Source organism: Monodelphis domestica, chromosome 5, assembly GCF_027887165.1.
Source record: "Monodelphis domestica isolate mMonDom1 chromosome 5, mMonDom1.pri, whole genome shotgun sequence".
Lineage (NCBI taxonomy): Eukaryota > Metazoa > Chordata > Mammalia > Didelphimorphia > Didelphidae > Monodelphis > Monodelphis domestica.
The window spans coordinates 40,138,727-40,166,362 of NC_077231.1; the positions used below are offsets into that span (position 1 = coordinate 40,138,727).

A 27,636-nucleotide genomic window follows, 5' to 3' on the forward strand; every position below is an offset into this window, starting at 1 on the left:
CCCATCTCTCCATCCATCCATCTATCTATCCATCTATCTACCTATAACATGTATATCACTGGTAACACAATTAAGCATTGCAGATAGATAGATAGATAGATAGATAGGTAGAAACAAGTTCACACTTATTTATACAGTCATCTTTTTTTGTTCATACAATAAGATGTTTGCATTTGTTAATAAGTCGCCAATAAGGGGATTTGAATTTTGTATTTTGTCTCCAAAGGTTTCTCCTGCTCTTCTTAGGCTTTTACCCCGCTAGCTTCAATTTCAAAGTTGACACTTTCCATATGTTCATTTCTAAGAAGAAATGTCCTTGCTGATTCATTGCAAACGGGGGGGAAAGGAGTCTCCTGCTTTTTGGCAAGCAAGACTCTGAATTAAACAAATTTTTAAAATTTCATAGGATGACAGATTTAGAACTGGAAGGAACCTTAGAAGGCCTCCTAGTTCAACCTTCTTAATTTTATAGAGAAGGAAAATTCGGACTTAGACTGATTTGCTCAAATTCATCCAGGCAAGAAGTGAAAAGGGCAGTATTTGAACTCAGATCCTATATGCTTTCTGCTGTACTGTATTGCCATAAACAATTAAGATATCATGCTTACACCTATCTACTTGGAAGTCTCCTCCCATGAGGAAGAATATATTTAGGGCAGTGCATTCTTGAGAGAAAAGCATTAGAATGACCTTTGTTAGCTCCATGGTTGACATTCTGTTGTTCAGTTGTAATCCAGCCCTTGGTGACCCCTCTTGGGGTTTTCTTGGCAGAGATACTAGAGTGGTTTCCCATTTCCTCCTCCAGCTCATTTTCCAGATGAGAAAACTGGAGGCCAACAGGGTCAAGGGACTTACCCAGGGTCAAACAGTTACTCATTCTCTCATCTCTAAAATGGAGATGCAAATAACTTATCCACTGGCAGGATGCTGAAGATGAATGAGAGATGATCTATTCAGCAGTTTTGAGCTACTAAGAAGGAAAAACTGCTTTTATAAATTATTCATGTTGCTTTTTTAAAATTCTATAACTTTTGAGGCTTTCTGAATACAAGCTGCCATTGTTCACAGAAGTACCACTTTGGAATTCTCATTTGGATTCTTAAAAGGACATTTTGAATATATATGAGCATTTCCCCTGAAAGCTCAAACTCCAGACACTCTTTGCAGAGCCTCTTGAGTTTTTAAATTTGTATTGTTCTTCTAAGTCATCCCATCTGTTTAGCTTAATTTGTAACCTCCTGAGGAGGGATCTGGCTGGCTTGAATTGGTTTCTAGTGTCACCTCACATGTTGTTGGAGTTTAGTAATTGTTTAAATATCAAAGTATTTTTTTAAGTGAACAATTATCCCCCCACTGCTTTGATTGTTTTTTTTACTTTTGGACAGCCTAGGGAGATCATAGGCACCGATTCTACCAGTATATTTTCTTACATCTTAATTTTCTTTCTTTAAATTATGTATTTTAATAAAATAATAATTGAACAAATACAAAATAAAATTATTAAATAAAATATTGAAGTTATTCAATTTCTCTTGCTTCTTAATAATTCAACCTTAATTGACAGCTGACCAGATGAGACAAGTTAATAATATGAGCTTATTTGCTCATTTCTTCAATACTCATTTTATAGACAAGAACACTGAGTCGCAAAGAGATTCAGTAGCAGAGTTGGGATTTGAATGGGTTACTCGAGAACAAACCCCCAAACCTAAAGTCATTTTAGAAGGAAACTTCTTTGGTTATTTGGTAGAGGGGAGTGAGACAGAAAGGAGAGCGGGGCTCGCTCATCTGGGCTCTGGCAGGTTTATACATTTTACAGGATTTGGATGAGGGTTCCAGGGCACAGGGCCCTTATGCAGATGTAGAAGACATAAGTAAACATCATATTAGTGACATAAACATTTAATACAATTCCAGCAAAGCCAGAACAGAAGGGTAACTGGAAACACAAGGTTAGATGGACCCAGCACAAGACCTGGGTGTGGGGACCTAAAGGAAGGACAAATCGGGGCTCAGCTGGGGCTCAGCAGAGGAGCCTCCTTGTTCAGTTCACCCCCCAGAAGTAAGAGGCAGGAGAAACGGTCACACGGGTAGGAAAAGACATTGTGTGTGTGTGTTTTTCTCCATTAAAAAAACAAATTTGCCCATAAAACAACTTTTCATTCCACTTTAAAGCAGAGGTAAAAGATAGGAAGAGTGCGTTTGGGTTTTTTAGGGTTTGTTTTTGTTTCACTGTCTTGCCAAAGCCACATCCATAATCCCATCCAAATCCGCGCTGGTATGTGATGTGGCTCCAAATCAGGATCTCTGCAATGTCTGCAGAGGAAACCCCAAACACAGAGAAGCTGCTCTTCTGCCTCTGTCCCTCCATAGGGACAGATCTGTCGATCCCAGATTTATGAATACACGTACATATACACACATGTAAATACATGATATAAAATACAGGATGTATATAATTAGCAATGTAAAAATAGTTGTTACAATATTTATAATGACAAATATAAATGTTATGACAATATAAATACAATAAATTTGTTTAGATAAACTGTCATTCGTAGAAATATTTTATCTGGGTGCTTACATCCAGGGAGTATTTCTGATATAATGTATTTATATCATACAAATATATAAATCATTTACATAAAAATCGCCTATAAATAAGTGTACATAGTGATGATCACATTTATAACTATAGTCCCTAATACGTCCCGGTGCGTTCCTGGTCTTTCTCTCCTGCAGTGGGAAGCGTTCAGTGTCCCCGAGCTCCAGAACTTCTTGCGGATTCTGGACAAGGAGGAAGACGAGCAGCTGCAGAACATTAAGCGGCGCTACTCCGCTTACCGACACAAACTTGAAGAAGCCCTCCAGGAAACATGGAAGCTGGATTAAGCCCCAACCTCTCAGGAATAGTGCAGGCTACTCAAACAAACAGATACACAAAAACAAAAGAACCCACAAAGTGGATGTGGCCCGCCGGGGCAGCGGCAGGCACTCTCTTTATCAGGCAGGCTGGCTTCCAGTCTGGCCACGACAGGGTACCTCTCCCCCATTTCTTGGCTCTGTTCCCCTTCAGCATCCGGCCCCCAGATACTGTTGAAGGGACCCCACAGGCTCTCCATGTTCTGCCATTGCAGAATCCTCTGTGGGCTGGCTGGGAACCGGAGACAGGCAGCTATCAGGACTCTAGGATGCTCTGAAGGATGAAGGATAGAGTGTGTTACTCCTTCCACCCCCACCCCCAACCCCCCAATTTATGGCTTTTAGCCCCAAGAATCTACAGCTTGTTTTTATTTTTGTTTTTTTAAGGCTGAAAGAAGAATCCAATCTGAAGAGGTTGAAGCGTTGAGCTCTACTGTTCTTCCTTTTGTTAAACAGTCTATAATGTTGCATGAAAACAGCCAGGGATGATGGAAGGCTTAAGGAAGTGAGGAATTTTGGAAGGCTTTTGGATGGAGCAGACCTAAGGAAAGAAAAGAGTAAGTCAGAAAAGTCAAGAGCAGGGGAAGACTGATGGGAGCCAATGTGTTGGCCAATGGCGGAATTGTGAATTATTGGGCTGTTATAGATAAGAAGGAAATGGAATTTTCTTGTAACTTGCTTTTAAAAACAGTACAGTTTTAGGGTGTAAGATGTTATAGGTATAAGATGACTTGACTTCTTTGGGGAAAGGGAGATTTGAGAGAGCAGCTAATGTGAGGGAGCCAAAATAGAGCCAGGGAACTCCTGAGGTTGCCACGTTTCTTCTTATAAAGCTGGTTTTTGGTGAAGCAGAGCAGTGGTGTGGAATGGTAGGTCTATGAGGAAATAGAAATAAGAGACCTAACCTGACCAGCTCCCAAGGGATTGGCCAGACCTAATGGTGTCCTCTTAGCATTTTAGAGACCAAGGAGTCCTATATTGCCCTTGTGTGGCTTTTTTAGGTGAAGTTGTTTCTCAGGCAGATCTCTCTTTGTCCTTAGCAGAAAATGAGCTATTTCACCTGGCTTCTCAGGAAAGAAATAGGTCAGAAGGAGCCTCTGATCCTTATTTTCTAGGCTTATGAAGCCAAAATCTTTTATTTAAACCCTTGGAGCATTCACACTCACTTTTCTTCCTCCCTCATTTTCTTCCTTTTCTTCTCCTTTTTGGAGTCTGTGATGTTCCAGCACTGGACCAGGATGTGTAAAGTTGCCAAGACCTCCCTTCCCACCCAAGACCTCTTGGTCCCTGGCATAATCAAAGCACGTAAGGGAGAAGGGGGGGGGGTTAGGGGGGAAGTCTGTATTTGACTGCTAACAGAAACTGGTATTCTTACCAAGATATTTATTTAAACAAGCTTGTTCCAACCAACCAAAGAGATGGATGGGTGTGCAATAGAAGCCTTCCTTATTTGGGTTCTTGAGTTGTCGGAACATATATGATTTGTTCCTGTGGAAACAGGGGAAAAATAAAATTTGCTTAAGTTCAGGAGAGCCTGTGCCACCCATTTTTACTCTAGACATTGATTATAAATTCCCAAGGAATTGTTAACACTGTAGTGACACCTAATGGCTTCTTTGCGAAACTCCAAGGTGGTTCGGTCCTGTGCCTTTTAATCTGCAAACTGTGCCTTTTTGTGGCTTCCTCTTCTCATTTCCAGATTTGGGGGCTGACTTGATGAAGAACAATCATTTTGTCCCGACCATTCGTCGGTTACCTCCCCAAGTTCCTGAGACAATCGTATCTTCTGAAACTGTTAAGGGAGAGTTTTTTCAGAGTAGAACTTGATATAAAAATATACTCAATATTAAAAAAAAGACACTCCTTGTCTTTTTAGTTTGCATGAACCTGTGTAGTGCATGTTTGAGGTCTTAAGTGCCATTATCATCAGACACTTTACTGTTCAGGGAATGCTGTTATTTTTCTTTTTATCCTTCAAACCAATCCTGGGTTTGAATATTCTCTTAGCAACCACCACCTGAAGTTTGACTACCCTGTCCCAGTTTGATGAGGAGTTTCTATTGCTGCAGCTTTGACTTTTCATATCTGAATGCTCTTAGGATCTAACAGTGGGTATCTGTGAATTCTTTTTTACTTGAAGTAGATCGTCTGTAAAATAGGCATCCCCATTTCATATTATCCAGAAACCTCAGTCGTCTTCTTCTATGCACTATAAGTCATGATTTGGAAAGCTTCGTGTGCCGAAATTTGCAGAAGTTTCTAAAAAGACTGATTTTCGCTGTGGCCCCTGGTCCCTGTCCCCTTCCAACACTGGTTACTTAACTGCAGCAGCTTTTAAATGTTTAAAGAAAAAGAGAGAAATTTTTTTTTTGTCAGATCTAGCCAAAGAAATGTTCTGAGTTTATTTTTTACAAATGACTGTGTTAAATGACCTAAGCTTTGCTGAAGTGTTATTGATATTCAGTTTGTGATGGTACAGGAAAGAGTTAAAATACGGTGGTGGTAATGCAGGGAAGCATTTTAAATTGTAAAAGTAAAAACATTTTTTAAAGTTATGCTATTTATAATTTTGACAAGTTTAATTTTATTTTTATAGGGAGAATGCTTTTCCCTTAAAATTGTTTCTGAAATGGCAAATTGTGGTTCCATTTATTAAAAGTTGCAATTGTTGTATTTTTTGGTGTTTGTGTGTTTTTATTGAATGGTATTCTACAAATAATTAAAGGTCATTGGGTTGGAGGGAGGAATTTCTGACCCATTTGGATGAGTCTTTACCAGGATGTAGCAAGTGGAGTATATTTATTCCCTTTAAACAACTGCACTTTTACTGCCCTTTTAAAAACAATAATCTAGTTGGTCATCCTTGAATTATTATTTAAAATCTCAATGTGGGTCTGATCTGCTCACTTTCCCCAAAGCCTCCATGCTGGACGCTTAGAATGGAAATAGAAGTAGGTTCTTTCTTCTCTATCATTTTGTTATAGCCAGCATTTATCTTCCCTTCATTTATTTATTTGTGGATGGAGACCAGGTCTGTCTCCCTTCCCCAGGTGGGAAGTGTGTGGTGGCCACACATAGTCTTCACTGCTGATTGGCATGGAAACCTGGAGCTGCCGTTTCTGACCTGGGCTAGTCTGTCCTCCCTTGGGCAGTTTGGGGCTCACAGTTTTGGGGCTGGACTTAATAAGGACTCCCAACTGGCTTTAGGCTTCCTGCAGCCAAGAACTCCCAAGCTTAATGGACCACTAGTCAGCTTCTCCGGGAGTACTCCTGGCTCTGCTCTCTGTGTTGTCACTTGAGATTTTCTTTAGTGTGACCCAAACCATGAGTGGTCTCCCACTCTCCCAATGGTCCTCTACTCCCAATTACAATGACAATTTTGGCTCCATTGGGTTATTCCAAGGAAGACTAAGACTGAGTAGAACTAGAAAAAAAGAACCATAGGACCTTAGATTTGGACCTTAGAGGCCATCAAGTCCAATCCCTTCATTTTACTATTGAGGAAACTGAGTCACAGAGCAATTACTTTATGTATTACCAGCTACGTTACTCCACCTGCTCCCAAATGCTTTTCAGAAGATCCAGGGCTCAACTCTAGTGCCATCTCCTCAATTATTAATGTCCTCCCATACACACATCTCTGGTATTTACCTGTAAACATGTAGAGGAAATCAGGCATTTTAAATATACTGTGGGTGGAACTATTAATTAGAAAGTAATTTGAAATTATATAAGAAAAGACAGTAAGCTGTCCATCCCCTTTAAATGCATCACTCCTGGGCAAGTCAAAGACAACTGGACTATCCCCTTCCCCTCCCCACCCAAAGAACTGAAAAGAATGGGTGTCGCTAGACTGAGGGAGAGCTAGATAAATTACAGTATACAAGTTTCATAGCATCCTATTGTATCCAGATGAGATAAGACAAATGCAAACATTTCAGAAAGTGTGTAGGACTGACCTGAACTGATGCAGAAGCAAGATACTCGAGGACTGCACCATTGCAGACATCATCAAAAACCACTTCAAAAGGCAGCAGAGCTGCGATCTGGTCAGTCTGCCTCATAGAGGAGTAAGAAAGGAACCCCCTTCTTCCCTCCCCCCTCCAATAGAGAGCTGGGGTGCCCCAAATGTGCTGTAAGATAGAACAGCAGACGTGGTCCCTGGGATGGATTTTGCTCCATTGTTTTTCTCTGCTACCCAGGAAGAGTGTGAGTGGAGGAAAGGCAGAAATAGCTAGTATAAAAACAAAAGGAGAAAAGTCAAACTTTCTTTTAAAATCTTGTGGATCTGCCAAAGAGACTGATTTTAGAGATCCAGGACAGAGAAGGATCCATCCATATAAAAAATATTTATAGCAACGTGATGGTAAATAAGTGGAAAGAAAAGTGGGTGTCCACCAACTGGGGGCCTGCTGAATAAATGATGGTAGATGGATGTAGTAAAATATTATTTTAATAGAAATGACAAATAGGAACAATTTGGACTAGAAAGGGAATAAGCAGAAGCAAGGGGAAAAGTCTTGGATCAGTGTTTAGAACTCCTAGAATGCAGTGGCCAATTATGGCTGGTGATGAAGAAAAGTTCTGGGTGAGACATTTTTCCAGACGTGTATTGATTTGCTTTGATTGTTATATTTATTTGTTACAAGGAGGGGGAGTCTATATAGAATTAGTTATAGAGAATTATGGGAAATGAAGAATGTGGAAAAAATGAAAAATGTAAAAAAAAGATTCAGAATGCAACACAAACTGAGCAATTTGGTTACTGATTTGCTAAATTTCGCACATGGTTTCTTAAACTACCTCATCAGTTTTCATATGTTTGAATATGCTGATGGTTTAAGTTCACATTTTAAAATTCCTTAAAAAAATGGAGAAGTTGCCATGCCAAAAATAATCCTTTAAGTTATAAATTTAATTATAAATCATAATTCCATAACATAGAAATAATTTTTATTTATAATCACGTGATCCATTAGATTGTAAGCTTCTTGAGGAAAGGAGTTGTCTCTTGCCTTTTATATCTCTAGAACTTAACACAGTGGCTAGCATATAGTAGGTGTTTAATAAATATTGGATTGTTGATTGACTAAGATTTTTAGTTAGCAATACTAAAAGACCAATCTATGTGTTCACTTAGCAGTTCTGTCATGTGATGGAAATAAGCAAGTTGGGGACTAAAAAAGACTAAAACAAAGAGAACTTTAAATGCACTGTTTGCGTTGTGAATGGATCCAACCATTCTGGAGGGCAATTTGGGACTATGCCCAAAGGGCACTAAAAGACTGTCTGCCCTTTGATCCAGCCATAGACTGCTGGGTTTGTACCCCAAAGAGATAATAAGGGAAAAGACCTGTACAAGAATATTCATAGCTGCGCTCTTTGTGGTGGCCAAAAATTGGAAAACGAGGGGATGCCCATCAATTGGGGAATGGCTGAACAAATTGTGGTATCTGTTGGTGATGGAATACTATTGTGCTCAAAGGAATAATAAAGTGGAGGAATTCCATGGAGACTGGAACAACCTCCAGGAAGTGATGCAGAGTGAGAGGAGCAGAACCAGGAGAACATTGTACACTGTAACTGAAATGTTGTGGAATGATCAAATGTAATTTTTTTGCTACCAATAGCAATGCAATGATTTAGGACAACACTGAGGAACTTATGAGAAGGAAGTGCTTCCAGAGGAAGAACTGTGGGAGGAGAAATGCAGACTGAAAGCATATGATTTATCACTTGTTTATATGGGTATAGGATTTGGGGTTTTGGTTTTAAAAGATTGCTCTATTGCAAAAATATGGAAATAGGTATCAAGCGATAACATACATATAACCCACTGCAATTGCTTGTAAGCTCCAGAAGTGGGGAGGGAACATGAATCATGTAACAATGGGAAAATATTAAAAATTTTAAATAAATTTAAAAGAACTTTAGCAACCTTGTTTAAAAAGTGAAAGTTTGGTGTACACCCCCCCCAAACACCAAAACTCTTCCCACATGCCTCATTTAAATACAAAACAAAATGGTGTCATCCTCTAGAAAAGACATTAAATAATGGAATTAAATAAGGAAAATGACTTTTTTTTAAAAACTATTTGATGCACATTTACTCAACAAGTATTGATTGGGCATCCAAGCAAATCTGTAACTCATTACTTGTTTTAGGCAGATCAGGCTGGAGACTAAGAACTGAGAATAATGAATTAACGCTAGAGAAGCCTTTCAAGTTAGAAACAACTTTCTGCCTGTTAAATCTGTAGCTTTTAAAAAGTTGTCGTATTGTTGTTTTTTCTTTTTTTTAATAAGTGAAGATCCTTTTGGTCTTAAAACTCCAAGATGAGATGTTCTTCTTGGGTTTGACTGAATCTGGCTTCATGGTAGCAAGAGAACTCCGTGTCCATGTTTCCTGTTCCCAGAAAACCAGGTATTATGAACCCTCTCTTTATCTTTCTGTCTGACAGACATGAAGATTTTATTGCAAACTTCAAAAGAGACTGAGATTTGGCTTGGGTTTTTCTGGTTAATTGGGGCCTGGGTCTTATTTTCTCTGGGACCTCCATTTGTTAATTAGAAGGCACCTTGGTCTTTAATGAAGGAGATCTGGCTTGTGTTACCTAGCACATGTGGATGTAGTTCCATCAAATCAGCCAGCCCTTCACAATCCAACTTTCAAGTTCAGGGAGACGGACATTTGGAACTAATTAAGCCATTTGTGGCAGCTTCCTTTGAAGAGGAGGGTGTTGGGAAGTCTTTGCTTTAGTGGTCTTGTGCATTTACAGGTTCAGTGATGTTCATCTTGCTTCCAGAAAGAGGCAACAAGCTTTAGTGTCTTGCCAAAACCAAGATTCCTTGGGATCAGTCACTGCCTCTACTTCCTCTCTTCTCTTTCCTCAACCCTTTGTCATCTGGCTTCTAATCTCAGCACTCAACTGACATTGCCCTCTCCAAAGTTATCAATGATGTTTAAGAATTTTAATTTTAATTTCTTTTCATTCACGTTTTTATTTTCAATTCCAAATTCACTCCCTTCCTCCATTCCCTCCCCTGTCCATTGAGAAGGCAAAAAATCCAATAGCCATTCTACATACGAAGTCATGCAAAATAAATTTCCACATTAGCCAGTGGTCTTTAAATTTGATACTTGCTTCCTCCCTCCAGAACACTCTCTCCTCTCTAGACTTTCCTGAATCTATTCTTTCTGGTTTTTCTTCCTATCTGTATCCTCAGTCTCCTTTGTTGGCTCATCATCCATATCATGGTGCCTATTTCCACCAAGGTGTATCTCCAGCCATTTTCTCCCCAAAAGTTCAGTTCTGAACCACCATTTGCCTACTGGACCTTTCATATTGGATGTTCAAGTGACATCTCAAACTCACCCCATCCAAAGTTGAACTCGTTTTCTAGAACACTGCCCCCCCATCCTTCTGCTCCCTGCCCCCCAAATTTTTCCTTTTGATCTCTCAGGCTTATAATGTTGTTCTAACCTATTCTCCACAGACTGACTCAGTCTCCAAATCTACCATTACAACATCCCTGGAATCCAAGCTTCTCTGTCCATTCTCACAACTCCTACCTTGGTCCTGAGCCTCAAAGGGCCTCTCTATTTGAAGTATTCAGTGATCTTATGTTTTTTTTTTCTTAGCTGCTTAGAAAAATCCTATCTTTAAAAGGTTGGTAAATTGTCAATGACCCTAGGCCCAGAGATCCCACTACAGGGTATATAAATCAACATCAAAGACTGAAAGGCCCCACATATTACTTCTCTGAAACTTGGTTTCCTTGTCTATAAAACAAAGGGATTAAAGTGGATGACCTCTAGGATCCCTTCCAGCTCTAGATCTACAACCCCAAGAACTCTGTTGATTACAAGAGAGCCTTTTTCACCTTTGTACTCTATTACAATCAATCAGGCTAATAGGGGAGGAGAGTTTGGCCTGCTGTTTTCCTTCTCTCTGTCTGCACCCAGCAGAGTCCCTGCTATGGGACTATGGGATAGCCAGTCCCCTGCATCCTTCTCCAGGCAGGCAGTCATTCTCTCCTCTCACCCATCCAAATCCCACTCACTGCACTATGGGAGCACATCTTGTTTGTCTCCTGGCTTAGATGCCATCTGGAGTCCTGGGGGCCCCGGGCCGAAACAAGGACTGGAAGATCTCGCTTCCATGCAGAGACCATTCCAGAACTTCACCCTCTGGGGAAGCCTGGATGGTGTCAGGGCAATCAAAATGGGGGGAGCTAAGGATTGCAGGGAGAGAAATTTAAATACATCTGGAGGATAAGGGCTCCTTGCTACCTACCTGGGTTCCCCTCTAGCATCCACTGCTCTCCCCAAAGAACAAGAAAACCCCACAGTGGCCCAGGAAGAGTCCCACCGATGAGAGTAGGCACATACTAGTGGAAGCTGAGAACCAGCATCAGTAGCTAACATGAGGCAGCGCCAGTGCTGTTGCCAGCTGGCTTCCAGCTCAAGTACAAAAGAAGAGAACTCTTTCAGATCAGCAGTCCTGCTCCCAAGAGTCCCCCTGCCCCAACTGAGCACATCAACCAGCTGGGAAGCAAATGAAGGTATTCCCCACAGGGCTTCTTGCCATCTGCCCTGCTGCTCCCTGCCCGCACACTATGGACCTACTGGTCTTCAGAGACTGCATCTCCTCTCCCCTTCCCAATCAGGGAGGATAGACATTTACTAGTTGAATTTCAACAAGAGCCCTTGTAAAACTGGTGGGGCTGAGACTGAAAAGAGAGAATCATCATTTAGTAATCACAGTGAGTGATACCTTTTGGCTCTCCAGACCTTTGGGAGGTCTCCTTTTCAGCTCTTAACAGCAAGTACCAAAAAATTAAAGAAAACAAAATACCTGAACTAAGAACCCAGAAATTAGGCTCACTGGATGAAAAGATAATAAAGCATATTTAAGTGCATTACCCTCACTTTTATTGTTCAGTTGTGTCTAACTTTGTGACCCCTTTTGAGGTTTCCCAGGCAAAAGATACTGAAATAGTTGGCCATTTCCTTCTTTAGCTCATTTTTTCAGATGAATAAACTGAGGCAAATAGGGTTAAATGCCTTACCCAGGGTTACACAGCTAGTAAGTATCTGCAGCTGGATTTGAACTCAAATCAAGGCCTGGCACGATACCCATTACACAACTTAGCTCTCTCACTAAAAAGCTTATAATTTAAAATAATTAAATATTTTATTTTTAGCAAGAGTGAAGTTTTTCTAAAATAACAAAATTATTTTGAAATGTTTATTTCCTCATTTCGCATCCTTAAGTTTTTATTTAAAATTTATTTATAACATTTAATGTTATTTATTTGAAACTTATTTTAAATAAAATTTTGTTTATAATTTATTCCTACAATTTAATATTATTTATTGAAAACATATTGATAAAATTTTATTTATAATTCATACAATTTAGTATTATTTGTTTAAAACTTATTGATACAATTTTATTTTGTGTATTTAAAATTTATAATAAAATTTTATTTATAATTTTATTGTAATAAAATTTTGTTATAATTTAGTGATTTATTTAAAACTTATTGATACAATTTTATGTATTTACATTTTATTTATAATAAAACTTTAAATTTATAAAATTTTATTTTATAATGTAGATATAGCATATAATATTATAATATGCAATATACTATGAATAACATTAACCGGAACATATTGACATATAATAGATATGCTCTAAAATATAACGGTAAATAAATATACATATGTTGGAGGCACACATCCAAAAATTCCTATTGATGGGAGTTAATGATCAAAAAGCTTTCTAGACTATTGCTCTGGTATCTGTAAGGCTCTTCTGTATTATAGTTCATACATTCAAAAGGCCATCGTGCTCAGAAAACGTTTGAAGTCTTTACCAAACCGCCAAACGGTCCCTGACTTAAAGAAGTGAAGCCCCCCTGCTCTAGGCTCTCCATCCCGCACCTTGTACCTTCTCTTCCTCCCTTTCAACTTCTTTTTGGATGCCTTTAGAAGGGCAGCTCCCTGAGGGCAGAGGCTCTCTCTCTTTATTTCGATTTGAATTCCCAGCATTCCGCGCGGTGCCTGGCACTTGGCACGTGTTTAGTAGGCGTTCCTCCCCCTTCCGGTGGGAGGTGAAGCCATTGTGTAGATGAGGGGAGGCAGGGAACTGGAGCTCCTGCTTCTGAATTGGACCACAGGTGTCGGAGAAAAGGCTCCAGAATCTTCGCGTGCTCCGAGCTCTCAATCCCTCTTCAGACAGCTGCTGGGAGGGGGTTATCCGGTCCCTCCAGCGCTTCTGTTCTCCCACACACTGATTTCTTGGAGTTGCCAAGAAGGGATGCTCACGCCCAGAGCCCGGCGGCCAGAAGCCTATTAGAAGAGCATCTGCCAGCGTGTGGTATGTCAAGGAAAACAAAAGCAAAGAATTTTCCATTGCAGGCAGCATTTTAGTAACAGGAGCCCTCGGCTCATTGGGACGGGCATGGGGAGAGAGGAGCGGCATGTCATCCACTTAATCTGCTTTTCTGCCCGAGAGGGAAGCGGTGCCCCCATCAGCTGTTCCAGTGATTCAGCTCTTTCAGGCTACTCGGAGTCGTAGGAAGTGACACATTTTTGCCCCTTTGCCAGGCTTCTGGACTTGGTGACCCATCGAAGATGCATCCATTCCTACTTCTCGACCTCTTCTTCCCCATTAGCTTTTAGCGTTACCATTTCCACAGTGTTTGGGGGTTTTGCTCTATTTCTCCTCTAAATCTCATTTGAGCATCATTGGTCCAGGCAGAATGGCATCCAGAACACTGGACTCCCGGAGACCTAGTTTTTCTACACTCAGCTTTGTAGACCTTGGGAGAGTCACTGCTCTTTTGCTCTTACTTTGGGTTTGTTTGCTTTTGGGGTTTCTGATGTTTAAAAAGTACACATTTGCTCCATTAATCTTATTTTTTAAATTTGTTTATATATATATATATAGATATAGATATATATAGATAGATAGATTTCAGAATTGCATTAGCTGCATCCCAGAAATCTTGGTTAGTAGTTTCATCATCATCACTTTGTCACATGACTATTGTTGCTATGATTTGTTCTTTATTTTTTAAAAATTAATTATTTAAACATATTTTCCCAGGATTCCTGTTCTTTCCCTTCTCTCTTCCCTCCCCTCTCGTAGAACTGACAAACAATTCTACTGGGTTATACGTATATTATCACTTGATCCCTATTCTATGATTTGCTCTTTAAACCCAGATTTCATGATTAAATTCCCACTTCAGTCTGGGTTTTTGTTTGTGTCTCCTGCCTTGCTTATTACATTTTTTTATTTTAAATTTTAGGTTTATTGCATTAAATTTTAGATATTCGATATTGCATCCATAGAGGATATGTCCTCGACTTCTCTCCAATCCACACAAGGAATGACTCTTTTTTCTTTTATTCATTCAATAGACATTTTATTTCCTTTTCAGTATCAAAGAAAAACCCATCTTCTTAAGCATCTGGCCCCATGCTACTTTGTGCAAGAGGAGAGAAGAAAATGGACCACTCGGTGGCATTTAGCATGTCTTCCCAATTTAGCTTTGGTTGCAAGCCAAGGTGACTGTAAGTCTCCTACTGAGCATGACAACACAGCCCCAAAAGGTGGAAAGAGTTGAAATAACCTAATAACATGCTATTTTGCAGCTTTCAAATCTCAAGATTGAGGAAGTACTGGTGATGACAAAAAGTCCAAAACCTTTCAGATTTTGTAATGTAATCCAATGGGACTAAGTCACATTTTCTGCTGATGAAGAAATACTGACAATGGCTAAATGATCTTGTTTCCAGGATTTTAAGGAAGTCCAGAATAGTAAAAGAATCATAAAAAAAAAAAAAACAGTAAAGGCCCAACATACAAGGAATACAATCCTTTAGGCTCAAATTGTATGTTTTAAACTTAAAACATGCACAATCTATGCACTATCCATAAAACTTTTAATAAACTATGTGCTGGAAAAACAAAACCAGGGGCTCTTAGTCTGCCTCAAGAGAAAATCCTTTCTTAAAGGATTAGTTCTGGTGTCTAGTCTTGGAAGTGCCGTAAATCGGGAGAGCCCAAGGGTCATAAGACCTCTCTTACGGGTTACTCCTCTCTTATGGGGGATGCCTCTTCATTCTTTGTAGGTCTGAACTTGCATTGCCCCACAGCTCTTGTTTTCTTCCTCCTATCAGGGCTGGATTCTCTAAAGATGGGAGAACTCCATATACTTGGTCATTGTCTTGTCTACTAAAACACGGTCTTCTTGGGGAAACTTACTGCTAGCTTCCAGATCCATCTGCCTTCTGCCTCCAATGTAGTCAACTGGCATTATCATCATTGTTGCCATTACCACCGCTATCACCATAACTAACATATCTATCTCTTTAAGATCTGCAGAGTTCTTGATACAATAACATATGTCATTATTGTGGAATTTTGTAATAGCACTATGAAGTAAGATACTACAGATAGTTTTTAAAATTCATTTTTAATCTGAACTCAACAAGTACCCACTCAAATGGGCATTCCCTTATGCCCAGAAAAAGGGAATTGTACATGAAACTGCCCATTTCTATTATGTACAGCTTGCTCTTCTTTTTAAGTGTACAAGTATGAGCTGTAGCTTTCATGGATGTTTATTTTTATCAATTTATTTTTACCAATTTTACCAATGATCAAATTTCCACCTTAGTTTTCTGACATTACATGATCCAAACTGTTCCCCTCTCTCCTTCCCTCCTACCTACCAGAGCCGGCCGGCATGAACTGAAGCTTCCAAAGCTGCCCTGCATCTCTGTGCTTCTTTTGTTCTCATCACTGTATTTAAAAAAAAAAAAAAAAACTTTCCTCACTGACTCTTCTTTTTCACCCCACTTTGGTTTTCTATCCTGACTCATTAGAAAAAAAAAAAACCTGCACCCTAGTGGAAAGCCTCTAGGGTGTTGTGTTGACACAAGTCTGGATTCATGGGAGAAATGGATAACATTCTTGAAGGATGAGAAAATCTAGATAGGTTTTGTTCTGTAGTCAAGTGAAGTGGTTATTAAACACCTGTACTATGAGTCAGGCAGACAAAGTCCCTAGGGCCATAGAGAAAGGGAAATGACAGTCCTTGCCCTCCAAGAGCTCACACTCCAATGGATCAGTGGAATGAGATCATGGCACCAACAAAGTAAGAAATCAGGGAACAGAAGACTAGAGTGGTGGAGTGGTGACTCACCCAGAGTCTACTCAGTTAGTGTCAAAGACGGGTACAGAAACCAAGTCTCCCGAGTCCAGTGTTCTGGATACCATCCTGCCTTGACCAATGCTCAAAAGACTACATCACATTGGGGTCCAAAGCAAGCTTTCTTGGTATAGTGGATCTCCCAGCACAGCCCTCAAGTTTAAAACTCTGGGTCCATAAGACACATGTAGAACAGCTAATAAAGAATGTCAAAGCAACAGATAAGCCACTTAACAGAAGAGAACCTGATCAGCTATCTCATGGTTATCTTCTAAAGGGATTTATCCATTAAGCAGGGGATAGAGGCAATGACAATGAGATCATTTTGATGATAAAGTCATGAAATCGAAAAGCTTTTTTGCAACTAGGTCAGTTATGTGGTACAGTGGATAGAGCGCTAGGCCTGGAATCAGGAAGATCTGAGTTCATATCTGGCCTCAAATACTTACTAGCTCTGTGAGCCTGGGTAAGTCACCTAACCCTGTTTGCCTCCATTTCCTCATTTGTAAAAATGGGGATAATATCAGCACCATTTTTGAAGTAAGCAAATCCCACCAAAACACTTTTCATTTTGGAGAATGAAAAGTCTTGTTCAGCCATCTGTGGAAGCATGTTAAAATCTCCTTTCTCCACTGTAAATATTAAGAAAAATATTTTTCTAAAGTCATTTCCACATTTGCCTGAAGGAAGGAATCTTGAACAATACTTAAACTTCTCAGGAAGCAATGCCATCCCGTAAAATCCTTTCCCTGCTTTCTCTTAGTGCCTGGTAGCAAGTACTTAATAAATGCTCTGTGTGTGTGTGTGTGTGTGTGTGTGTATCTCCATCTCTCTCTCTCCATCATCTCTCTGTCTCCATCCATCCAATTTCTTTTGGAAAAATGTGTAAAAGGTCAAGAATGAAAGCGAAGTCCCCAGAAAATTGATGAAGTGGTAAACCCAGACTGATTTCATGCCTCATTACAATAATTTCCACTTTCCCCAGAAGGGATTGGGGTGTTTATTAGTTGAAGGAGTTTCTTTTTGGGTGGGGGCGGGGGTGGTCAGAGAGGGATTGAGGCTTTAGGAAAATGCTTCTCCAGGACTCAGTGGTTCCTGTTCAGGCCTGGAGAAGCAAAATCTGATGTCAAATTTTCTCTTGCCAGCAGGGTTATGCAAGTATCTTTTCCCCAATTTGGAAATTTTCGTTATTCAAGAACACTGAAGATGTCCTTCAAAAATGGTTTGTGAGAAGAAATCTGTTGAAGGCATGAGGGGGCTCTGTCACTGGCAGAAGGAACAGATTCAGCTAGTGACGATGAAGAGAGATGGTTTCTGACACTGCTGCTCACTCACAATAGTGTAGAAATCGGTCTTGCTGCAGCACGTCCACAGTGACCCCTGCTGGTCATGTCTCACTGGCCGAATCCCAAGAGTCCTTTCCCCAATCTGCAGAATGTTCACCATCCTTTCTTCCTGGTCATGCCTTCTTCTGGGGGCTTTCATGCCCCTGCTCTCTCCTGGTTCCCTTCCAACCCTCCTGAACCAGCTTCTCAGTGTCCTTTGATGGATCTTCCCCCATAGCACACCAAAGCTCCTTTCTCAGTTCCCTCACCTGGCATGCCCCATTCTCTTTAGTTGTCATGGGTTCCACTATCACCTCCAGAACTGTGGTCTCCTACATCAATATTCAGCCGTACTCTGTCCCCGAGCTCCGAGCCATCATCACCAAGTGCCCAATAGCTTTTCCTTCAATTTCCAACTGGATATCCCAGAGGCATTTGAAACAGAACTCAATATCTTTGTCCTCAAACCAAAATTTCCCCATTACTGTTGGGGTACCATCATCCTTCAGTCATAGAGAGTCGCCCTCCCAGGGTCCTCCTGAACTGATTTCTCTCCTATAACTAACCAGTTTATACATCTGCCATACTAGTTTAGAACCATAACAATGGCTTCCCAATCAGTCTCCCAACTCTTCCCACTCCAATCTCTCCTCCATTCATCAGCCAAAGTGGTTCACTTAAATTTCAGGTCTGACCATGTCACTTCCTACTCAATACATTCCAACATAAAATCCTCCAACTTTTAAAGCCCTTCAAAATCTCCAAGCTTCCTCCTTTTCCAGTCGTCTTATACTTATTCCCTTCCATACGCTCAGTAAGCCAGCCATACTGGCTTTTCACCTACGATACTCAAACCCCCTACCAAACCCCATCTCTAGATCTTGGCAATGGTTGTTCACCAGATCTCCGATGCATAGGAATATCAGGGTGAGCCCTGAACAGCACAGAACCATTTTACAGAAGAGGAAACTGATGTCAACAGAAGTTAAGTGATTTTCCCAAGGTCACAGTTAAGTATCTGAGATTTGAACTCAGATCTTCCTGACTCCAGATTCTGTACTCTATCCACTGTGCCATGTAGCTGACTCTGCCTGAGTTTCAGTTCCCTCACCATTCTGGTCACCTTTTTCTGGACACATGCTAGTAGATAATCTAGTATGATGGTTTCCAGTCTCAAAATCATGGATATGCCCTGGAATTACTTTAAAGGGCCCACAAGTCCATTGTCTTTTCCTGGAAAATAGGTTTTAAAAAATTTTTAAGTTAAAATTTTAATTTTTTTACCAATTACATATAACAACAAATTTCCACACAAGTTTTCCTCAGTTCCTCCCAGTGCTAGCAGAAGATTCGATCTGGGCTATACAGGTATTATCATTCCATTGTGATTTGGGATTAAAACATTGGAGGGAAAGAGTATAAAGTATCCTAACATAAGATACTAATGACCTAAACACCCTCCTTCCCTCAGTCTTCCAAAGCTTCCTTTAAAAAGAATAAAAATAGCATTTTGGAATTTACAAAATACTTTGCAACTATTCTCTCATTTTACATTCCCAACAATCCCAGAAGGCAGCTGCTATTATTTTCCCCATTTTATAGACAAGGAAAATGAAGCAGACAGAGGTCAAGTGACTTGCCAAGGGTCATACAGCTCATTAGTATCTGAGATTGGATTTAAACTCAGGATTTCCTAACTAACAAATTTGGTGTCCTAATACTGTGCTGCACAGACCAAGGAAACTGAGGTACTGTTGACAGACTGATACAAAAGAGCAATCCCTTTATTTCCTTTCCTTTATTTCCCCTGGCTCCAAGCAAAGTGCTGGACCTGGTGATGGCTGACTGGGGAGCAGACAGATGACTCAGATAGGCTCCAATTCCTGGAGTTATTGCTCCCCCCCCCTTTTTTTTTGGAGAGAAAGAAGGTTTCTCTACTTTGGGACCAACACAAGTCTTATAACCCAAGATTTGGCTGACCTTTAACACTGAGACCTCAGGATCCTCAACTCTTCCAGGCTCTTAGAAGCTTACAGGCAAATGCCCTTAAATTTCAAATTCTTCATAGCTGTCAGAGCAAAAATGATTCCCAAATGAATATGGATCATAGGAGGTGGTCAGCTTCTTCCATCATCCTTAGTTAACTTCAATCAGCAGAACAATCTCGATCCAAGGACCAGGTGACTTCTCAGCTTTCTCGTTCTATGGACCTCTACTCCCTCCAATCCTCCGTCTCTGCTCTGACTTCACTTTCCCCCCCTTCCTATTCTTGACTCTATAAATAATTCAACTGTACACTATCTTTTACTTTAAAAGGAGATTGGTTTTTCTTCCAAATTTCTCATTTAGTAAGGCAACCACTCAAAAACTTCTCCCCATCAATGGGTTAAAAATATGGTGATCCAGCTGACTCATTTTTTGAACCTACATCCTCATATTCTCTTAAATATTTCTCCTGAATGACCCCCTTCTCCTAGCAGCAGTCACTCTGGCCAGAAACGAATCACTAACTATAAACTCTGGCATGTAGCCTTTCCTTCACTAGAATCCTAGAGAAAAGAACTATTTTCGAGATTCTCTCCATATTCGTTCACGTGGGATGTACCACTGGACTTTCACATTACCCAAAACCTAGTCCTTCCCCACTTTCCTTTGGGAAATGCGAGATTGTTTCTATTTTTCAACCCAGAGAAGTCATCAGATGACACCAATATCCGATAGACTCCACGTCTACGTAAGAGGGTGGAGATTTTTCCATTTTTGACTTTGTATCACCAAGATTTTGAATGATCGTCCAGCATTTACCAGGTGCTTACTGAATGCTTGCTAAATTGTGAAATGTCTTTTGTCATACATTGAATGGGTCAACCTGTTTCCAAAAGGCTAGCCGACCTGTTCGGTTAGGGGAAAATCACCTCTCCACCTACAGAGATTCCGGTCAAATGGTTCAACATCAGAAATATGCAAAGCAGTTTTTCTGGTTCTTCTCACTTCCACACCCTTTTGCAGAGAATCATGGTTGGGATTTAGATTCCTAGCAGTCATCTCAAGTTGGCCCCCAACAACTATTCTTGACTTGACCTTCCTCCCCATCTTCTGGTGGTTCAACATAATCACCTACTATTAACAGCTGACAGTAATGATCTTTCCATCTTTAGAGAAACCCTAGTCACTTAGCAATGAGTTTGTTCCTCGGTTCCTCCAAATATATATTGCTCCTGGCAGCTGTTACAGACCTTCTTCTCCTGTCCTAAGAGGAGCCTTGCATTCTGTTTGCTCATTAACATACTTCCCTCTCTCCTAGCTTCTATCTTTCTTATTCCTTGTATCTTCTGGTCCTTCCAGAGACCAGCCGTGTCTCTGGCCACCATGTCGAGTCCTGGTTGGACCTTCTCTCCTGCCCCCTAATCTATTCGTTCAGAAGGAAGAGCAGGCTTGCTCTCCTTTGCTACTTCCAGTCTTTCCTTGGTAACTTCTATTCCTTTTGAGGTTTACCTAATTCAGATATATCACCTACCCCAAATCCTCATAGCAGTTGCCATGTCTTTCTCCTTTCTTTCTCAAGGGCTTCCATACCTAACTCAAGGTCCTTCTCACCACCCCAACTCTTGCCATTATGAATGAATATTAAAAAAACTTTAACAAAGAGTTATTATATGAAAAGCACTGTGCTAAGAAATAAGGATCACAAAGCAAGCTAGTTTCTGCTCCAAGAAATTCACCTTCTATTGAGGAAGACAATACGTATGGGTTTCAGCTATAAATTAGATGGCAAGACTCCAGGGGCATTAGGAGGCAAGGCAGAGAGAGGTATAGCATATCTTCTCTAAGGTTATTTTAATTATGGCCATTTCTGATTTTGAAACACTTAACAGTACCAAGGATCTTGCTGGTTGAGAACTTCTATTTTGGGATATTCGGTGGCTAGGACGACTGGGAAGATGAAGACAAGGAAGTCACTGCTAGGTAGCATCTCCACCAGAACAGATTCCCCAGATGATGGCTTGGGAATTGGTTGGGACTGGGCCAGGTTGGAAGTAGGGCCAAAGTGGTATCAGCACCGATATTCTTAGGGCTTTAGAACTCAGGATTCTGGCTTTTCTCCACCAGAAGTGGAGAAGGTTGGATTTGCCTGGAATATACCATGTTTTGTCTCTTCTCCAAACATGTTTTCTCAAATATCAGCCATCAGTATCTTCAACTCTCATGACCAATACCTCCACTCTGCTTCAGCAATACTGACCGTCATTATCTCTCTCTCTCTCTCTCTCTCTGCTCCTCACTCTTCTTAAACCAATTCGTTTCACAATGTCCTCTAGTCCCTCCACCTCTCCTAGGATATCACCTCTGCTCTGACTTCACATTTTTTTCCTTCCTATTTTTGACTCTAACTTTACCCACTACCTTCTGCTTTAAAACCTCTTTCCCCATCCTATGGTAATGTGTGCCCAGCTAAAATGCACTTGTCCTCTGTTCCTATTTATGTGGTGGTTAAACAAAAGGTATATAGTCATCGGATTATATTATAGAACACATTATATTATCTATTATATATGGATTGCACCACTCACAAATTTGTTACCTAATCTCAAGTGGGTCCTCACAGCTACAAGGCAATCTTTCTACTTCTCCCTAAGCAGTTCTTCTATCCCAATCACCAGTAGCTGTTGCACATTTTCTCTTCTGCCATGAAGCCTCCTAGGATCAGAACTCTTATTATACTGAAAGAGAAATTCTTTGCTTTGAATTGTTTCCTCTCCACTCCTCTATATCTTAACACCAGCATATCAACCCTCATTCTTGCTTCATTTCCTCTAGTTTCTGATGAAGAGGCGACCCTTCTTACCAAGGTCAATCCCTCTACAGGAACTTTTTTTTTTAAACCCTTATCTTCTGACTTAGAATAAACCTACATATTGGTTCCAAGGCAGAAGAGTGAGTGGTCAGGGCTGGGCAATGGGGATTAAGTAACTTGCTGAGGGATACACAGCTGGGAAGTCTCTGAGGCCACATTTGAACCCAGGACCACCTTGGCTCTCAATCTACTGAGCCGTCAAGATGCTCCCCACCTGCCTTCTCTATATCTTAACACTCAAGATACCAACCCTCATTCTTTCTTCTTTTAGTCTTTTATGAAGTGATGACCCTTCTCTTAATCCTAACTCCTCCCATTTGCAGCAACTGCTTCCAACTTTTGTAATTCTTACTCTTTGACCCTTCCCTGCTGCCTATATAGAAACAAGCTAAAGTCTCCCCCTCTTTAAAACAAACACAACCTTATCCCTAACCTTGGATATGCCCACTGTCTCTTCCTCTTAGTTCAATGCCTCTTTGGTGCCTCCACTTCCTCTCTTCTCCATCTCGGGTTTGGCACCGTCCTTGGCTCTCCACTCCCTTGCCCCTGCATCCTGCCAAACTTTAGCCCTAAATGACTTCTACCCTTCTCTACTCTAGCTCATGAGCAACGGGAGGATGTCCTGTAACCACATGGCCCGGACACATCCATCCTAACCCACCAGCTTCACATCGTCACTGCAGCAAGGCACTCTCCATATTCCTTCCAATGGATCTCAGGAAAGGAGCTGTTTCAAATCTCTTTCCTTCCCAAGCTTCCCGTGCCTCTCCTCAGTGGAGAGCCAGCTTCCTGCAAGTCCCCACAAACACCAAAGTATTGACAATGGTCCTTTTTATGATGGTAAACAACTGGAAACAAATAGTTGCCCCATCTGCGGGGGAATGAATAAACATGGTGGCACATGAATACAGTGGAATATTACTGTTATAAGAATGAGATAGATGATGCACACTGAAAAACATGGAAAGAGCTTCATGAATTGTGGTAGAGGCAAGTCAAGAACACAATGGACCCAACTTTAACAATGTAAAGAAACAGACATGTCAATCAAAATTATAAAATTATAAAGCATTAGCATGGGGGGAGCTCAGGGGAGCTATATAGAAGGTTCTGGGTTCAAATCTAGCTCCAGACACCTCCTACCTGAGCAAGTCATTTAACCCCCATTGCCCAGCCCTTACTACTCTTTTCCCTTGGAACCATGACAGTATTGATTCTAAGCACACAAAGTAAGGGTTTAAAAAAGTTAGCATGCATTGGAAGCAGAGAGCCATTTGCATGGCAGGGCAGTCCACAAGTGTTGCATATTACAATCATTTTTAGACTTTTTTCAATATATTGATCCATCTCATTTTTTCTTTTTTTTGGCTCTTTGGCTCTAAATCCTCATTATTCGTCTGTTTCCGATGCTTAGGAAGTCGTGTTTGTTCTTCATTTCAAAGTGGACCAGTGACATCACAGGCTGTCTTGATGTGTTATAGCTTCTTGGAGCTACAGATGAGAGTTGGGTGAAAGGTGGACATCAAAGGGGATGAGCAGCCTTGACAAGCCCTCCCACCCACCTCCATCACCTTGGAGGCCTTGTAGGGAACCAAGGAGGTAGCCTAATTGGTACTTTTGAGCATGAAAACTACAAGTAACCAGAAAATGTTACTTCGGCTACCATTTTCCTATAGGGAACATCATTCGAGATATTTGTTTCTACTGATCTGATCAAATACCAAACTAGGCAAGATCACCCAGGCCTAGCCGAGATGTTAAAATCAAAATGTACAACCTAACACTTCCCTACCTAGGTGGCTACATGGCGCAGGGGACGCTGCTGGACTAGAAGAAAGGCCAGAGTTCAAATCCTACTTTGAACCCTAAAAGGTATGGACCATGAGCAAGTCACTGCTCAGCTTGAATTTCCCCACTGGTGAAATGGAGAGAGGATAGTTAGCACACCAAAAGATCTAATAAGAACCCTACAGCACCCCATCAGTGCTTTGGTGACCACTTACCAGTGAGGTCAAAGTGAGGAGCAGAATTCCCATTGAGAAGTCCAAGGATCTTTGTTCTGTTTTTGGATGGATGCCGCCATTGGCTGCTGGTGAATCACACAGCATTGCTACTCTTGGGGGAGAGACATAGGTGCGTACAAGAGGCAAATGGGGCCTTCTTTTCCTGTGAAGGGTATTGTATTGACATTTTGATAGCAAGCATGACCTTCTCTCTGCCATTGGCCACATTCCTCAGCTAGATCCGTTGCTCTTTATAATGGAAGCCTCGGAGATATCAGGAAAAATTAGTCAATAGGTGGTGGATGTTGCCTTCCGGGAGGATTTTCTAGTTCCCTATTGAAAACAGTTTGTGAGAACTCCCCTCTCCTAGACTAGAACATGGTTCTAGGAGAAATCATTCTGTATTTCGATATACACAGAATAAAGCACAAAAACCAAAGTAGCCTTTTCCATTAGACACAGTTTAATTCATTGAAAAGTGCAGCAGTGAACAGGGTCCTTGGAAGGGCACTTTCTAAACCATATGAAATAATACAAAGTAGGGGTATGGTTAACAAGACAGAGAGTCAAACAATACTATGACCGGACCTCAGTATCATAACCAAAGGACTAAAAAGGAGCATCTGCTTTGGTGGTTTGGTCGACTGAGATCACCTTCCAGTGTAAATTCTGGTAAAGTGGTGTTAAAGCCTTGGTTTTCTCCTCATGTACATTTGGAACAACATTTCCCCCCCACAAAGGGTCCCAACCTTAAAACGTGACAAGTTATAACGGTCCATTGAATGATTTGCCATGCTAGGGAACGCACGCTGCCCACATTCTCTCGCTATTCCAACAAAATCTGTGGTTTGGTAGACCAAAGTAAACTTGTGGAGTGTCTGAATCTGTCGGATTACTGAGTGAGAGGCAGCTTCCTAAGGGAAGGGTCGTAAGGCAAGGCCTCTATTTATCTGGAGTTACATGGCTCATTGGTAATAAAAGGTGCACACAGGGCATAGTCATCTCAAGAAAAAGTAGCACAAACCCTCCAGCCACGATATGGATGGTCAATACCAGTGGTGGAGAAAAACCTCCTGGGAGGGATCAAGTCTGTTTTTTCCCCTGAATATGGCACCAGGTTTTAGAATTGTCAATACTATGCTGCCCCTCCACCCCCCAAACACCAGAAGTTCCTTTGCACCATTTTACAAAGGATGGAGAACCAATGAACATGACTTGGGAGATGGAAAGAGAAAGAAGCCATGGAACTTCTTCCATCACTTGGATATTGCGAGGGAAAGGGGCAGCAGCATTGTAGGCAGTCAGCTTTAGTTGGTTTTGTGTGATAGGTGCCTATGTATTAAAACTGGAATAGGGGAATGATATTCTCAATGACTGAATGGGAAAATATTTCTTTTTGCTCTGGAAAAATGGCAATATTTATTTTCATTAGTAAGTACTATATACTGTGTTAGATGAGAATCAGTTTGCTTACATGTTTTTTCACCCTTGTAAAGAATCAAATGTAAAGAACAAAAAGTCAGCCCCCATATTAGTGCGACATCCTGGCCCGTCTTATGCCATTTCGGCTTAAAGAATGGCCTTTCAAAGAACACTAACTAGAAATCTCCTCCTGCTAAGAGTTTGCCACAGGGATAACATGTAGAGGTTAATCTGAATTCCACATGTAAATCAAGAATCCTAAGCGAAATGGGAATCATGTAAAGGGATAAATCCTAGGGCTGTTAACCAGAATTGCTATCTAAGGATGAAAAACAAGACATTTAAAGCTTCACATACAATCCTAAATAAAGCTAAAAATCTTTTTTTTTTTTTTTGCCTGAGACGAGTCAGTCCATTATGAACCACATATTCCTTCTGCCTGCCCGCCTATAAACTGGCTCTCGTTTTTAAAAAGTAGATACAAGTTAGACAGCAATACTGCATGGTGTTAAGATCCCTCAGGGTGGGAAACATGACCACGGTTAGTTTTTCTCCACAGTGAGAAGCTATAAGAACCAGAGTTAAACCACAGGAGATTCTAACACTTTTAAATTATTTAATGATTTCAGACAGGAAAGGGGCAGAATTTTTATACTTCTAGGCAACCACCAAGGGAAAAAGAGGGGGTGGGCAATGGGAAAGATGTGAAAAACAGGCTTGCCAATAAATTGGCACAGAAGAGTCAAAAAAAAGTCAAGGCAGGCCAAAAAACCAATTACTCGACAGGTGGTCAAAAGTGTAGTATTCGAATATGTCAGCCCGAGACTAGCTTCTTCCAGCAGGCTCTTGCCTTGGTGCTCTCATCAGTGCCCTGCAACGTGTCACTTCTCAGTAGCACAGGGAGGAGGGCACTTGCTTTCTTGGGAAAATAGCTATTTCTCTGGGCACAATCGGGGACTGGTAATCCTAACTACATAGCAGCACTTGTTTACTCACCAGCAGCTCAAGAAGTCACCTTTAAAATACCAGCTATGTGGAATTATTATTATTGTTAATGAAAGCCTGCTGCTGAATTAAGATAACCTGCTTTTCTAGGGATATGTCTAAAAGCATCAGTCCAGTATTTAAAAAGAAAAACAACATCACCCAAAAAGCAGGAAAAGGCTAGTCTCTGAGGTCTGGGATGCTGCCCCACTCATGAGAGTTAGTGATATTGCTTATAGTCCAAAGACTATGGCACTTGTTCAATTCAGATCATGAGTGATATTATGGCGATTAGAATTCTGGGTTGGTATTTTTGCTACAAAAACACTAAAAATCTGAAATGATGCCAGAGATGTGTAGGTTAACTTTTGTACCAACAAGGACAAAAAAGTGAAATATTTCTCTAAACTCGTTCTTCAGCTGTTATTCAGATCCCGAACCACAGGTGATCGCCAGGAACTCTGGGTTCATAAAGGTATACAAAAACCTCAAAATGCTGAGTAAATGATCACAGATTGGCCACTTCTCACTGTGGTGGGAATTGGAGTTCACAGTTTTTAAAACATATTGCACAAGGAGGTCAGCTGATTAGGTTTTTTTCCAAATAGGATTTAAAATGAGAAGCCAGTCCAGAAGCTTGTCCAGGCATGGTCTCGACGATTTGGAGAGAGACCCACGATCGTCAGTCCAGAGAGAAATGCAGGAATCCCACTGCATAGGCTACGAAAGGTGACTACAGAGATGGCTTTAAAAACCTTCGAGTCCTGACACTGCCACCATGATTGCTGAACATGAGCCGTGGGTCAAACCGATACCTGAATGAAGACAGGGGAAAAAATACCTAGTCAGTCACCCTTAAGAATCACTTCCTTCTCTGAGGTGCCGTTGGAAG

At 40.8% G+C, this 27,636-nt stretch overlaps 3 protein-coding genes and 1 long non-coding RNA gene across 9 annotated transcripts in view; 2 read left to right on the forward strand and 2 right to left on the reverse strand.

Moving 5' to 3' along the window:
* The window catches only part of RASSF3 (Ras association domain family member 3), a 90,300-nt gene extending 84,705 nt beyond the window's left edge, over positions 1–5,595 (forward strand). The window contains exon 5 of the mRNA XM_056800707.1: positions 2,743–5,595. Within this exon, the coding sequence (XP_056656685.1) occupies positions 2,743–2,892 (150 nt within the window). The 3' untranslated portion in view covers positions 2,893–5,595. The remainder of the gene's footprint in view (positions 1–2,742) is intronic.
* LOC130454756 (uncharacterized) lies at positions 3,279–13,628 on the reverse strand. 6 transcript variants are annotated; one of them, XR_008912568.1, is made up of 3 exons: positions 12,882–13,628; positions 4,298–4,410; positions 3,279–3,463 (listed from the first exon to the last, which is right to left on the reverse strand). XR_008912568.1 is itself a non-coding variant. In XM_056800709.1 (3 exons), the coding sequence occupies exons 1-2, from the start codon at positions 13,413–13,415 to the stop codon at positions 4,310–4,312; spliced, it is 642 nt and encodes a 213-aa protein (XP_056656687.1). In that variant the 5' UTR covers positions 13,416–13,626; the 3' UTR covers positions 3,279–3,463; positions 4,298–4,309. The 6 variants fall into 6 exon arrangements, 5 of the variants coding, with proteins under 5 accessions (XP_056656687.1, XP_056656689.1, XP_056656686.1 ...); XM_056800709.1 differs by having other exon boundaries at positions 12,875–13,626; XM_056800711.1 differs by having other exon boundaries at positions 3,279–4,410; positions 12,882–13,627.
* On the forward strand, positions 13,174–26,556 carry LOC130454757 (uncharacterized). The gene is made up of 2 exons (XR_008912569.1): positions 13,174–13,310; positions 22,935–26,556. It is a non-coding gene; the product is annotated as an uncharacterized LOC130454757 (long non-coding RNA).
* The window catches only part of GNS (glucosamine (N-acetyl)-6-sulfatase), a 28,864-nt gene continuing 26,008 nt past the window's right edge, over positions 24,781–27,636 (reverse strand). The window contains exon 14 of the mRNA XM_056800706.1: positions 24,781–27,559. Coding sequence (XP_056656684.1) covers positions 27,478–27,559 — 82 coding nt within the window. The 3' untranslated portion in view covers positions 24,781–27,477. The remainder of the gene's footprint in view (positions 27,560–27,636) is intronic.